Below are 13,230 nucleotides of genomic sequence, written 5' to 3' on the forward strand. Positions count from 1 at the left end.
TATCACACCCGAGTGCCGGAGCATGCACACGGCAGAGCACACGCATCTACCCACCCCCCACACGCGGGCACGCAGCCGGCTGTGCTTGCTCAGAACTCCAGCTCACACGGAACCCTGAAACAGACACAGAACTGGAGGGAGATGTGTGCTTGCATCTCCATCATACTCACCCACCTGGCCCTCCGTCACGCAGGTGTGCACACGCCCGTGTAGAGGCACGACCCTGCGCCTTCGCTCCCCTCCGTGAGGATTATTGCTGACATTTCCTGAACACTCCCTGTGCGCCAGGCTCCGTTCTGGATTTACTCTTCAGCTCCTCACACCAGTCCTCTGGGCTGCAGACTTGTGCCATCCCCATTTACCAGAGGGGGAAACCAAGGCCCAGAGAGGTTAAGTAACTTGCCCAAGGTCACCCAGTCAGAAAGAGGTGGTGGGTCAGAGACAGGGAGCCTGACTCAGAGTCTTGAGACTGCTGTGGTCCAGTACTGGGCACTCCATAGCTGCCTGTCCTCCTTCCTCACACGGATACCCCCAGGCATCTCAGCAGCTCAGCTCCTTGGTGCATGGGACACACCCGCAGAGATGGGGCAGATCCCGTAGGGCAGCGGTGAGAGCATCGCCGCAGCCCGGGCTCCTACCCTTCTCCCAGCTCGACCAGGGCCACCAGCCGGAGCACAGGCACCTGCAGAGGGCAATTCTAAGCAGCCTCCAGCTGCAGGCTCGCGGGTACCAGGGTATGAGCTGGAGCAGGTGCTGGCCCAGCCCCAGGAGGCCCGGTTCCGGACGCACATCCACCGGCCCAGGTGGTGAGCAGCTGAGCCTGGGGAGAGAACAGCTGCCCGTCTTGGCACCACCTGTGAGAGGGGCTGTGTACCCTTCCACGGCCTACAAGGCCTTTCCGGCCTGTGTATTCTCTCTCAGTGAGGGGTCCCCAGGCCCTTCATGGGCGCCTGAGACAGGCTCAGGCTCTGAGGTGGTGGGCAGCCTGCCCAAGGTCACACTGCCCTCTGCTTTCTCGGAAAATGGAAGGCTGGATGCATTGACTTCCAAGGCCCCTCCTAGGGCTCCCGGCAGCTGAGGGCAGATGCCCTGCTTTTGCTTAGAGCCAGAAGCTTTGGCTAGCTGCCGCCACGCTGGGCACCTCCAGCAGGCTGAGCCGGCCCCTCTCCGAGCCTCGGTTTTCTGGTGGGCCCTGCGATCCTGGCCCGTGAGCTCCGTGTTCTCTTGCACAACCAGCCGGGCTGAGGCTGGGAAGGCCATACATGACGCACGGGCCTGGCATAGAGTGGGCACGGCCTGCCCTCCCGCTTCCCTTGCCTCTGCAGCCTCTCCTCCACTGCCTTCCCCGCCTCTACCCCGGCTGCCACCCCTACCCCCAGTGCCACGGGGAACTCGAGTTGCCACCTAAACACAACCATCCAGTGTTCGGTCTTCTGGCTGAGCTGTTACCCCGCAGGAAAGACTACTTCCTTTCTCTCTCAAATGATTGAGTACCTACTACGTGCGGAGTTGGCCCTGTTCTACCTCTGGGGATACAGCAATGAACACAGACGCCTGCCTTCATTGGCGGGAGACAGACACTGAACAAGTAAACAAACAAACAAGGCAATGCCAGTCTTGATTCAACCAAAAAGATAAAATGAGGTGTTTGAATAAACTAACGTGGGGAAGGCCTCTCTGAGCTGAGACCTCAATGATGAGAAGGAGCTGGGGGAAGAGTCTTCTAGAAGGAGGAAAAGGCTAGCGCAAAAGCTCTGAAGTGGGAAAGAGCTTAGCGTTCAGGAAGTAGCGAAGAGGCCAGTGTGGCTGGAGCTTGTGGAGGGTGGGGGCGGGATGGGGGGAGTTAGGGCGCGAGGGGAATGGGGGTGATGAGCTTGCGGAGGTGCAAAGGACCCATCCTTCCCAGCCCCCACTGCTGGGCAGCCCAGGCCTGTGCAGAGGACAGGGCTTGGCTTCCCTCCCACATATGATGGGAAGCTGGGGGGAGCAGGGGAGTGGGGAGTGATGTGATCTGATTTATGGTGGTTTGGAAGCATTGCTCTGGCTGCGGCAAGCTGTGTGGATTGGAGGGGCTTGGGAGGAAGGAGGGGGAGAGGCAGGAAGAGGCGACTGCAGTGGTCCAGGCGGGAGATGAGGTACCTTGCTGAATGCTCAGAGCTCTCTGTGCACCCAGCTGGCATCTGTCTACTCCACCTCCCAGAAAAAGCTTTCCTGACCCCACCCACCCAGCCTCTCCCCACCCCTCTGCCCCAGCCCATCACCCTGTGGGTTTGTCTGCTGGGCTGTGAACAGCTGGAATCCCCAGCGTCGCCCCACCCAGGACCCGGCCTGCAGGAGGTTTCCAGGAAAGCAAGGCAGATGGGTCCAAAAGCCCCGCCTTCTAGGGCTGCACACACAGCCACAGGCGTGCTCTTCGCATGTGTCCCCACAGACAGGCACAGACACTCATTTGCATCTGGGGCAAGGGCTTGGAGGGCAGGGTGGAGATCTGGGGACAGGAGGCGGTCTAGAGCTTGCGAATGGTGGGAAAGCCTCCTCCCGCAGGGTGTGTGGGCCACGGTGTTCACAGGATAATAACAACCTTAGCAAGACCTTGAGGTCTCCCCTGTCCTGAGCGCTGGCCAGGGGGAAGAGAGGGGAGCAGGGCCCAGCCCCGACAACTCCCTGAGGAGGTTCCTGGGCAGAGGCTCTGCCCCAGGATCCCGTGGGGGAGCCGGCTCCATCCTCTTCCTGACCTCCTGGAACTTTGGCTGTGGCAGAAGGAAAGAGCAGGACAGGACGGAAGCAAGCTCTGGAAAGTGGGAAGAGGAGGGTGTGTGCGGAGACCCAAGGCAGGCGGGATCCAAGCTTTGGAACGTTGGAGGTTTCCGGCCACAGAGGCAGGGCCTCGGGGGAGCCAGGAGAGGCGGGGAGAGACACACACAGAGGAGCGGAGACCAACGGACCACGGACGAGACAGGAGCTGGGAGTTGGGAGGAGAGGGACCAGAGAGAAGCTGGGAGAGGCACGGACCAGGGGGCTGGTGGTCTGCACACACTCCAGTCCCCAGAAACATCCCTCTCCTCAGAGACATCCTTCTGCAGCCTTTGGTGCTCCGAGCCCAGCCTGATGCAGGCAGCCTGGCTCCTCGGGGCTCTGGTGGTACCCCAGCTCCTGGGCTTCAGTCATGGAGTTTGGGGAGCCCAGAGGGAGCGGGAGGGGGGATGCGCTAGCCCCCAGGAGGAGGAGCGGGAGAGGGAGGCCCTGATGCTGAAGGTGAGTTAGGGGAGTGCTGGGACTCTAGTGGGGGGACCCGGCTGGGTGACTGTGGGCTTGGGATGGGCGTATTTGAGGGTCAGGGAAATGGGCAACGGGAGGGATGGGTTAGGCTCAGAGGATGAGGGTGACGGGTTCAGAGTAGGGGCTCGGGGCAGAGAGCCAGCTTACAGCTGGAAAGGGGTGGCTGGAGTGTCTGCGGGGTCAGAATGCAGCTGCCAGGCTGGCCCTGACCATCCCTCCCCTGCCTCAGCATTTACGGGAAGCCCTGGGACTGCCTGCTAGGAGGGGGGACGAAAATCCTGAGGGAAACCCTGGAGGCAAAGGGGCCTGGGCGACTGAGAAGGACGGTCAGGGGGAGGAAGGCGAGGAGGAACCAACCACAACTCCCTACTTCAGCCCCAGCCCCTCTCCCACCTCTGAAGACACCTTCACTTATATCCGTGAGTAATCATTAGCTCCGCCCTGCCCCCAGGCCTCCGTGGTCATTTTCACAAAAACGAACCGTCCTATCACTGCCCCGGGGTCTTTCAGTTGCCCACTGCGCAGCTCGGAGCCCCTATACCCCCAGGAGCTCCGGATCCCCGGCCTTGCCTCCCAAGAGCCCGGAGCCACCGGCCCCTACCTTCCAGGAGTCCTGAGTACCCCCACCCCCACCCCAACTCCGCCCCAGAAGCCCTAGGTCCCGGTCCCCCCAGGTCCTCTGGTCCCCTGGCTCCGCCCCCAGGGTCACGGTCCAGCGTGCGCCCTGTCCATACGCAGTGGGTCGCCTGGCCGGCCTGGACGCAGGCCTGCACCAGGTGCACGTCCGTCTGCACGCGTTGGACACCCGCGTGGCCGAGCTGAGCCGGGGTCTGCGGCAGCTGCGGGAGGTGGCGGGTGACACCCGCGACGCCTTGCAAGCCCTGAAGGAGGCGCAGAGCCGCTCCGAACGCGAGCATGGCCGCTTGGAGGGTGAGTCGCACCGTGCGGGGCGGGGAAAGAGGGACGATCCGGGTCAGATGGGGGACTGGTGGCAAAAGGGGTCCGGAAAAGTCTGAGGAGACGTGAGGACCCTGGGTGTTAGGGGCGAGGGGGTTCTTGCAGATTTGGGGTGTGTTGGTTGATGGGGAGGGTGAATGCGGGGAGCAGACGGGCTTGTGGGGAGTAACGCTCCCCACAGTGCTGTGGAGCCGAAACTACTCTGGCCGCACCACGCCCCCTACAGTCCCGCCCCGACAGTCTGGCCCCGCCCCTGGCGGCCCTGACGCCATCTCCCAGCCCCTGGCGGTTCTGAGCCCGCCTCCGCTCCGCCCTTGAGACACTAATCCCACCTCCGCTCCGCCCCGCCCGCAGGCTGCCTGAAGGGGGTGCGCCTAGGCCACAAGTGCTTCCTGCTCTCGCGCGACTTCGAGGCTCAGGCAGCGGCGCAGGCGCGGTGCGTGGCGCGGGGCGGAAGCCTGGCGCAGCCGGCGGATCGTCAGCAGATGGAAGTGCTTACTCGCTATCTGCGCACGGCGCTTGCCCCCTACAACTGGCCCGTGTGGCTGGGTGTGCACGACCGCCGCGCCGAGGGCCTCTACCTCTTCGAGAACGGCCAGCGCGTGTCCTTCTTCGCCTGGCACCGCTCCCCCAGCCCCGAGCCCGGCGCCCGGCCCAGCGCCACGCCGCACCCGCTCAGCCCCAACCAGCCTAACGGCGGCGCGCTCGAGAACTGCGTGGCGCAGGCCTCGGACTACGGCTCCTGGTGGGACCACGACTGCGAGCGGCGCCTCTACTATGTTTGCGAGTTCCCCTTTTAAGCGGGCCCGGCCCCCCGCCTCTCCACTCCATCCCACCGTCCGCCCTTTGTGGCCGATCCCTGGGGGGGCTCCTGCGGGGCCGGGACCCCTTCCTTGCCTGTCTTTCCTGGAAGCGGTGGGCACCAGGCTAGGTCCGGCGCCAATAAAGCCTTGTGGAATCTGACTTGAGCAGGCAGTGGAGGCACTTTTGGCCTTTATCTCTCTGCGGGGCAAGGCAGGAAGGGCAAGGTCCCATCCCCCTTTTACAGGTATTGTTTGAGCCCCAGATCAGAGTGATGGACAACACGTACATATGTACACACGGGCATCCGCTACTGCACACACATGTTTGGACTACACGAGTGCACACGCTGCTGACGCCTCCACCCCCATCGTGCCCCACTCAAGGCCTTTGGGACCCAGGGCCTGTCAGTCATTGTCCCAGGCCTTGGCCTTGGTCCTGATCAAAGAGATCTGGGAGGCACAAAGGAGCTAAAGGCTCTGACAAGTCCTGCAGGAAAGACCCTCATTTAATTTTTTTTAGTGTGTCTCAAACTTGTTTCACCAGATGGTACCATCATGTCATGTAAAGTCATGACATTATGGTCATGACTACTCCCTTCCCCTTCCCCCAACTCCAGAGCATGTGTTTAGACACAAACATGAGGACCTACCTAGCCTGGAAGCTTAGGCTCCCTCCCAATTGATCCGTCCTCCACTCCCTGCCTGTGAGGCCATGAGCCAGTCCCTCCCTCCCTCTGAGGCTCAGTTTCCTCCTCTGAACATGGGCACATTATCCCTACCTTGTATGGCTCTTGGGATGTTCACATGAGCCCAGGAAAGTGAGCATTTGGGAAATGGTGGAGCATAAGCCACACACTACATTTTCTTCCTCACCATTAATCCCCTGGGGCAGTGAGGACACCCAGACCCATCTTGGGCTCAGCACTGTGGACAGCACTCTTTGGAGGAAGAGCTCTTTTGGAAACACCCAGTGTCTCCCCACATACTGGCATCAGGGTCGGGACCCTGATATCCTCACAGAGCCCAGGAATCGGAGTGTGACCCTGTCTGTCCTTACATCTCTGTCCCTTCCCCTTCATCAGCCATGGTACCACCCACCTAAAGTGTCACCATTGGATCTTCCAGTGGGAGGAATGAGCCACTCCGTCATCTCCAGAAGAGGGGAGCACAAGCCACCCACTCCCTTTAGGAGTCATTTCTCAGCCCCACAGGCCCCATAGGAGGTACAGAAGAAGGGGGGTGGCCTCTGGTCAGGAAGGCTTCGATCAGGGGACTGAAGACTTTGCTCAAAATTCATCCCCCCTCTAAGCTTGTTTCCGGGGTTGCAGTGGGGCAGCAGGATGTCTTACAGAAAATCAAAGGGCAGATTAGGCAGACATTGATGAATGTCTGCTATTGCTTGGGAGAGGTCCACCCTCACAGACCTGAAATTCTGGGAAGTCAGTGGTTGGGGGCAGTTCAATGGTTACCTGCCTAGATTCTGGAGCCAGATGGCCCAGGTTCTAATCCTACCTCAGCCACTTAACCTGTGCAACTTGAGGGAGACATGACTTTGCTGTTCCTCAGTGTCCCCATCTGTATAATGGGGGTGATAACATCTGCCTCCTAGAATAGTGCCAGACACAGAGGGGCCTTTGTAACATCAGCTCTGATCCTTACTCGGCTATTTTAACCTCATCTTCACCTCTGCTTGCTCTCTCCAGACACTGTCTTTGCATATGCAAAAGTCCAAGAATTGGCTAATGTGTCACCCTGAACAACCTGCCTACCCCCTAGCTCCCACAGCAGGGTAAGGTGCTGCCTTTGGTGCTCCCGAACCCCTGACTCCTCTCATGACCTAGCTAACCCTGATCAGCCAGACTGGGCACCCTTGTGGGGCAGGGCTGGGTATGACCAGCTCTGCGTCCCCAGCATCCCTGGCATGTGGGAGTTCTTTGAATGAAGGAAGATGCCTGTGTGGGGCCATGTTGGGAACCCTGAGATGAACTGGATTTCTAACTGCTTCTCTTCCTCCCTGGCGTCCCCCAGGCCTCAGTCGGGTGACTCACCTGGGCTCCCACTGGGTCGGGGGCTTTCCTCATCAAGACTTCCATCACTCTAGGTGCCACTGTTTGGTCAGTATCTGTCATACTAGCCCAGGGAGAAAGAGTTGTGGACACAGAGACGTCCGGGGTGGGGAGTAGAGGGCATTTGCAAGGAGTGTTAACGCATCAGATCAGCTCGCCTGTACGCTGCTTTCTGGGCTGATTCCGGTCTGCATATGGGAACCCTGCTGCCTTCTCCAAGAAGCCCTCCCAGGCCTCTCAAGGGCGTTTGCCAATGCCACCTCTTTTGGCTCTCTGTGGAGCACCTGCCGTTTGAGAGCTCCGAGCCGCGGACCGGAGAAGGCCTCGGCAGTTGGTCGGGTTCGGTGAGTTAAGGGATCCCAGGGAAGTGATGGAGGAAGGGCGCAAAGCCTGAAATAACCCAGCGGGAAGATAAAGAACCAGGGCTCCACCGGCCTGCCAGGACTACGAATCCCAGGAGGCTGAGCGGCAGGCCCTCTACCTCCTGCCCAGAACAACATTTCCCAGCAGCCATCGTGGGCTTCATGCAGATCCTCTCTCAAGCCCCGCCCTCTCCTCCACGTGAGGATCGCCCACATTTCCCTGCAAGTTGGAGGACCACACCCAGTCTCCAATCAGAGCTCAGACCCTGGCTCCCCAGCCGCCTGGTCTCACCCCGAGGTACTTTGGGAAATGTAGTCCGGTCCCGAGTCAACGGAGAGAAAACATGAATCGGCGGAGTCTAACATTCCATTAGGCTTAGAGTGTAATGGGTGCTCAGATCTTACTACGAGAGTGTTTCAAAATATGGGTGAATTTCCACGGGTGTATCATAACCATTTTTAAAAAAGTGAAATCATAGAAAATATCAGAATGAAGAGAAAGTGGAAAGAAATAGTTCTCATAATTTGAGTTCTTGAGTATGTACTGAATTACAATACAAAACACAACATAAAAATTCTCCCTTTGGGGGATTCCCTGGTGGCGCAGTGGTTAAGAGTCCGCCTGCCAACTCAGGGGACACAGGTTTGAGCCCTGGTCCAGGAAGATCCCACATGCCGCAGACAATTAAGCCCGTGTGCCACAACTACTGAGCCTGCGCTCTAGAGCCCGCAAGCCACAACTACTGAAAGCCCGCACGCCAGGACGCCTGTGCGCCTAGAGCCCGTGCTCTGCAACAAGAGAAGCCATTGCAATGAGAAGCCCATGCACCTCAACGAAGAGCAGACCCCGCTCGCCGCAACTAGAGAAAGCCCGCGTGCAGCAACAAAGACCCAACGCAGCCAAAAATAAAATAAATAAATTACTTAAAAAAAAATTCTTCCTTGGCCTGCAAAAGATTTGCTAAAAACTAGTCCAAACCAATTCAGCCCCTTTTAAAAGAACCAAAACTTTTTATTTGGAAATAATTTCAAACTTACAAATAACTTGCACAAATAAAAATAATATTTTGTATATGCCCTTTACCCAGATTTATTTACTGTTAACAGTTCACCCCATTGCTTTAGCTTTATCATCCTCAATCTATTGTCAACCTGAAAAAATAAAGTGGCAAGTTATTTTACCAGCAAAATGAGTTTATTCAGGAATAGCAGAAGAATTACAGTTCGAGCAGAGAAAGCTGTGGTGAACCACAGGCAAGTCCGAAGAGGTGGACAGCAGGTCAGCTTTTATTAGATTTCAGGAGGAAATTGGGGAGGGTTGTTTTGAATAAAAGTTTATTGGAGAAGAACAAGACTTTGAGGTTGTGGTGGTTTCTTTCTTTTCTTTTTTTGGCTCTGCCGCAGGGCATGTGGGATCTTGGTCTCCCTGCCAGGATCGAACCCACGTCCCCTCCATTGAAAGCACAGAGTCTTAACCACTGGACTTCCAGGGAAACCCCCGTGGTGGTTTCTTGTTGACTGCAAGCAGTGGTTAGTGGATCTTGCTGGGGCAAGGAGGAATCCTCCTCCCTTGTCTTAAAACCAGGAAGTGAAATTCCCATGTGAAAAAATGTACTCTCCTGTCCCAGAAGGAAAAAAGTAACATTCTTATCATCATGCATAAGAAGTTGAGACCAAGAGAATTTTGTACAAAGAATTCTATATGAGCAGACCTTGTTAAAATAATTTTTATCTCCCTTCTTCCTTCTGGTTATGCAGGCTGCAGTGTGTGGTATATGCATGAGAGCTCTCTCTTCTGGGCTTTCTGACTTCATTTTAAATGAAGTTTTCCTCTATTTTCACTCTATTGATCTATCTGCCCATTCAACCATCCATCCATCCACTCATCACCCACCACTCCATCCTAACCCAATCACCAGGGACAAACTAAAGTCAGGTTTATTGATTCACTGCAATGAAAGAGACCACGTCCCCAAAAAGGAGCTGGATCAAGCTACAGAATTTGGGTGAGGAGAGGAATTTGAATGAAATTTAAGTGAAGCTGTGTTTTAATAGCTTGAGAGCAAAGCAGGGATTTGTATAAATGAGTCAACATCAGGTCTGGACTGCAAAGTGGTCTCAGGGTCCTGTTTCCTTGGAAACTACAAAGTTAAGAAAAATGTGGCATGTTGTGTCTAGAAACTCTATCTAAATCTCTGTATCAGGGCTGGAAATGGAGGCTTCTTGTCTGTGTCAAAGTGACTTACATCTTACAGGCAAGAGTAGGATGTTTATTTTATTTATTTATTTTTTTGCCGCGTGGCACTGGCTTGCAGGATCTTAGTTCCGCAACCAGGGATTGAACCCAGGCCATGGCAGTGAAAGCACCAAGTCCTAACCACTGGACCGCCAGGGAATTCCCTGTTGAATTCTTATGGATATAATTTCAAATAAGAAAGTTTCCAAAAGCCTGTGATTTTTGAGAACTAAGCTTCTCAGTGAGTAAAATAGCCCTAGTCACCCATAAAGGGAGTTATTAGAACACTACAGCTGCAGCATATCCCCGGGGGCGGGGATGTTTCCCGTTAACTTTACGGTTGGCTTTATCTGTGTCCATAGATGGATGGTGGGGCAGAGTTTTAATTCCAGCTGGTTTTCATTTCTCAATATACATATATTTTCTAAAGCACGTAAGGGTTAGTTCTACACATCGTGGCCCTTTACCTTTAAATACTTCAGCGTGTATTTCTTAAGAATAGAGTTGTTCTCTTACCTAACCACCTGTAACCAACCTCAGTAAATATAACATTTACATGATACTTGTCTAATCTACTGGTGATTTGCCAATTTTGTCCATTGACCCAAATGCTGTCCTTCCTAACACTTTCCCCATCCCCGGGATCCAGCCTTTAGTTGTCGTGTCTCCTTGAATCCGGAACATTTCTGTATTTATGAGATTGACAATTTGGAAGAACAACTCTCTCCCTTTAAAAAAAATAGAAGTGCTTCACTTGAGTTTGCCTGATGTTTCCTTATGATGATTAGATTCAGGTTACTCGTTCTCTACCAGAATATATGAGGTCAGTGTATCCTTCCATTTTAGGGTCAGTTGAGAGAAGTGTGCAAAGCATGGGATGGCTTATTTTTTTTTTTTTTTTTTTTTTTGCGGTACGCGGGCCTCTCCCGTTGCGGAGCACAGGCTCCGGACACGCAGGCTCAGCGGCCATGGCTCACGGGCCCAGCCGCTCCGTGGCATGTGGGATCTTCCCGGACCGGGGCACGAACCCGTGTCCCCTGCATCGGCAGGCGGACTCTTAACCACTGCGCCACCAGGGAAGCCCCGGCTTATTTTGTTTTAAGTTACTTTTCTGTTGTCAGTGGTTCTCCATGAACGTGACTCCTTCCTGGCTTCCTCAGGTTTTTCCTGTGCTAGCCCTCTGTTCTTCATTCATTCTTTTTTTTTTTTTTTTTTTTTTTTTTTTTTTTTTTTGCGGTACGCGGGCCTCTCACTGTTGTGGCCTCTCCCGTTGCGGAGCACAGGCTCCGGATGCGCAGGCTCAGCGGCCATGGCTCATGGGCCCAGCCACTCCGCGGCATGTGGGATCTTCCCGGACCGGGGCACAAACCCGTGTCCCCTGCATCGGCAGGCGGACTCTCAACCACTGCGCCACCAGGGAAGCCCTTCATTCATTCATTTGAACAACCTCTCCTCTGCTCCAACCCCAAGCCACCACCTCCTCCTAGAATGCCAGCCTCATCATTTCCAGGAGCAAAGTGCTTCTTTTCAAAGTACAGGTGGTTTGTGTGAGCCAGGCCAGGTAGCAGTGTGAGCTTGGGTTCTGGAAATTCCTTTGGGGAGGCAAGTAAAGTTCCCCTCTGAATCTCTCCACCGATTCCAAACACAACTGGACTTTGGTTTCTGATCCTGAGCAGTGACAGCTCCTGGCAGCCTTGTGGGCAGGAAGCCACAGCTGGGGGGAGTCGGGGGACAAAGATGACAGGAAGAGGAACATCAGCTCTGCCTCAAAAACAATCTCTTTGGCAATTTTGCAATAACTGATACGTGTAAAATAACAGATATGTAAATATTGAGGCATTAAAAAGACCACCCACTAACCCACCACTCTATTTAAAAGTACACATGATAAATATAATTAACATTGATATATATGAAAGCTGTTAAAAGAGTAAATCCTAAGAGTTATCACAGGGGAATTTTTTTCTATTTCTTTAATTTTATATCTATATGAGATATGTTCATTGAGGTAGTCATTTCATAATATAAGCCAAGTCATTATGCTGTACACCTTAAACTTATGCACTGCTGTATGTCAATTATATCTCAATAAAACTGGAAGAAAAAATTTAAATACATTTGGAAAAATTTTTATACTGGTGTCTCCTTCTTACTATTTGGTGGTCTTTATATATTCTGCATACTAATCCTTTGTCAGTTATGCATTGCAAATCTGTGACTTGTTCTTTTACTTTCTTGATAGTGTCGTCTATTGATTAGAAGTTCTTAGTTTTAATGTAGTCAAATTTCCAAGTGCTTTCACTTGGTACTTTTGGGGGATCATTTAAAAAATCCTCCCCTGCCCCAAGGTGATACAGTGTTAATACAAGAACGTCAAGAACAGCATGAATAAGGAAAAGCTATTTCTTCTCACATGAATCAAAAAAATCCTAAATAAAAATATTACCATTTGATTTCATCAATATATTAAAACTATGACATTTGATGAGGTTATACCAGATGTGCAAGGTTGTTTAGCGTTAGAAAAATCTATTAATTAATTCACCACTTTGACAGATTAATGGACAGATGACTATCTTCATAGATGGAGAAAAAGCATTTGATAAAAACTTTATTCAACAGATATATTTTTCTGCAATGGGTTAAGCATCTAACTCAAATAGTGGGAAAATAAGCAATAAAGCAAAACCACACAAACAAATGCAAAAGAAATGATTTTAAAGATATGGGCAGAAATCAATGATATGAACGGGGGAAGAAAAGAAGATTAACAAAACCGAAAACTAGTTTAATTTTTGAAAAAGTTACTAAGATAAAGTGACTTTTAGCAAAATCAAATAGGAAGAAAAGAGATTGGCTGCAGATAAAATACAAACTGTAAAAGAGTAAATAATATTGACCGAGGCAGAGATATAAAAAAGAACAACATCGTGATTATGACTAACAATGGGCTAGCATTTAAAATCTAGATGAAACGGTTCAATTACTAGAAAAATATAAAATGCTAAAAATTACACAAAAATAGAGAACTTGAGTAAACCAATAATTACTGAAGTATGCGAAGTTATAGTCAAATAGAAAAAGAAAGGTGTAAAGGCTAAAAGGCAATAGAGAAAGCTGTCATTATTTGAACATCATATAATTATATACCCAGTAAAGCCAGTGGAATGAACAAACTATGAGAACAAATAATAAGAAATATCACAAGGTCCCCAGTTACGAGATTAATCTACAAAAATCAATTCCTTTGCTTTTCACCAACAATAAACAAACATACAGTGTAATTAAAGATACTATTCACCATCCCAACAAAATCTAGAAACCATCTAGGAACTGGCAAATAAGAAAACATAAGATTCTGTGGCAAAAACTTAAAATCTAATAAAGGACCCCAAAATGAACTGAGTGAAAGCAAAGACGTGCTACACTCTTGGTTGGGGTGAGTGTGTATTATACTAATGTCAGTGCCTCACAAATAACCTATAGATTTAATACAATTGCAAACAAATTTCTACTTGGATTATTTA

The 13,230-nt window shown here is 52.2% G+C and overlaps 1 protein-coding gene across 1 annotated transcript; it reads left to right on the forward strand.

Moving 5' to 3' along the window:
* The first annotated feature begins 1,903 nt into the window (after window positions 1-1,903).
* On the forward strand, window positions 1,904-5,204 carry CLEC11A (C-type lectin domain containing 11A). The gene is made up of 4 exons (XM_004286130.3): window positions 1,904-3,255; window positions 3,509-3,698; window positions 4,018-4,209; window positions 4,591-5,204. Exons 1-4 carry the CDS (start codon window positions 3,109-3,111, stop codon window positions 5,034-5,036), a joined length of 975 nt encoding a protein of 324 aa, XP_004286178.1. The 5' UTR covers window positions 1,904-3,108; the 3' UTR covers window positions 5,037-5,204.
* Window positions 5,205-13,230: the final 8,026 nt, after the last annotated feature.

This window comes from Orcinus orca, chromosome 20 (genome assembly GCF_937001465.1).
Source record: "Orcinus orca chromosome 20, mOrcOrc1.1, whole genome shotgun sequence".
Classification (NCBI taxonomy): domain Eukaryota; kingdom Metazoa; phylum Chordata; class Mammalia; order Artiodactyla; family Delphinidae; genus Orcinus; species Orcinus orca.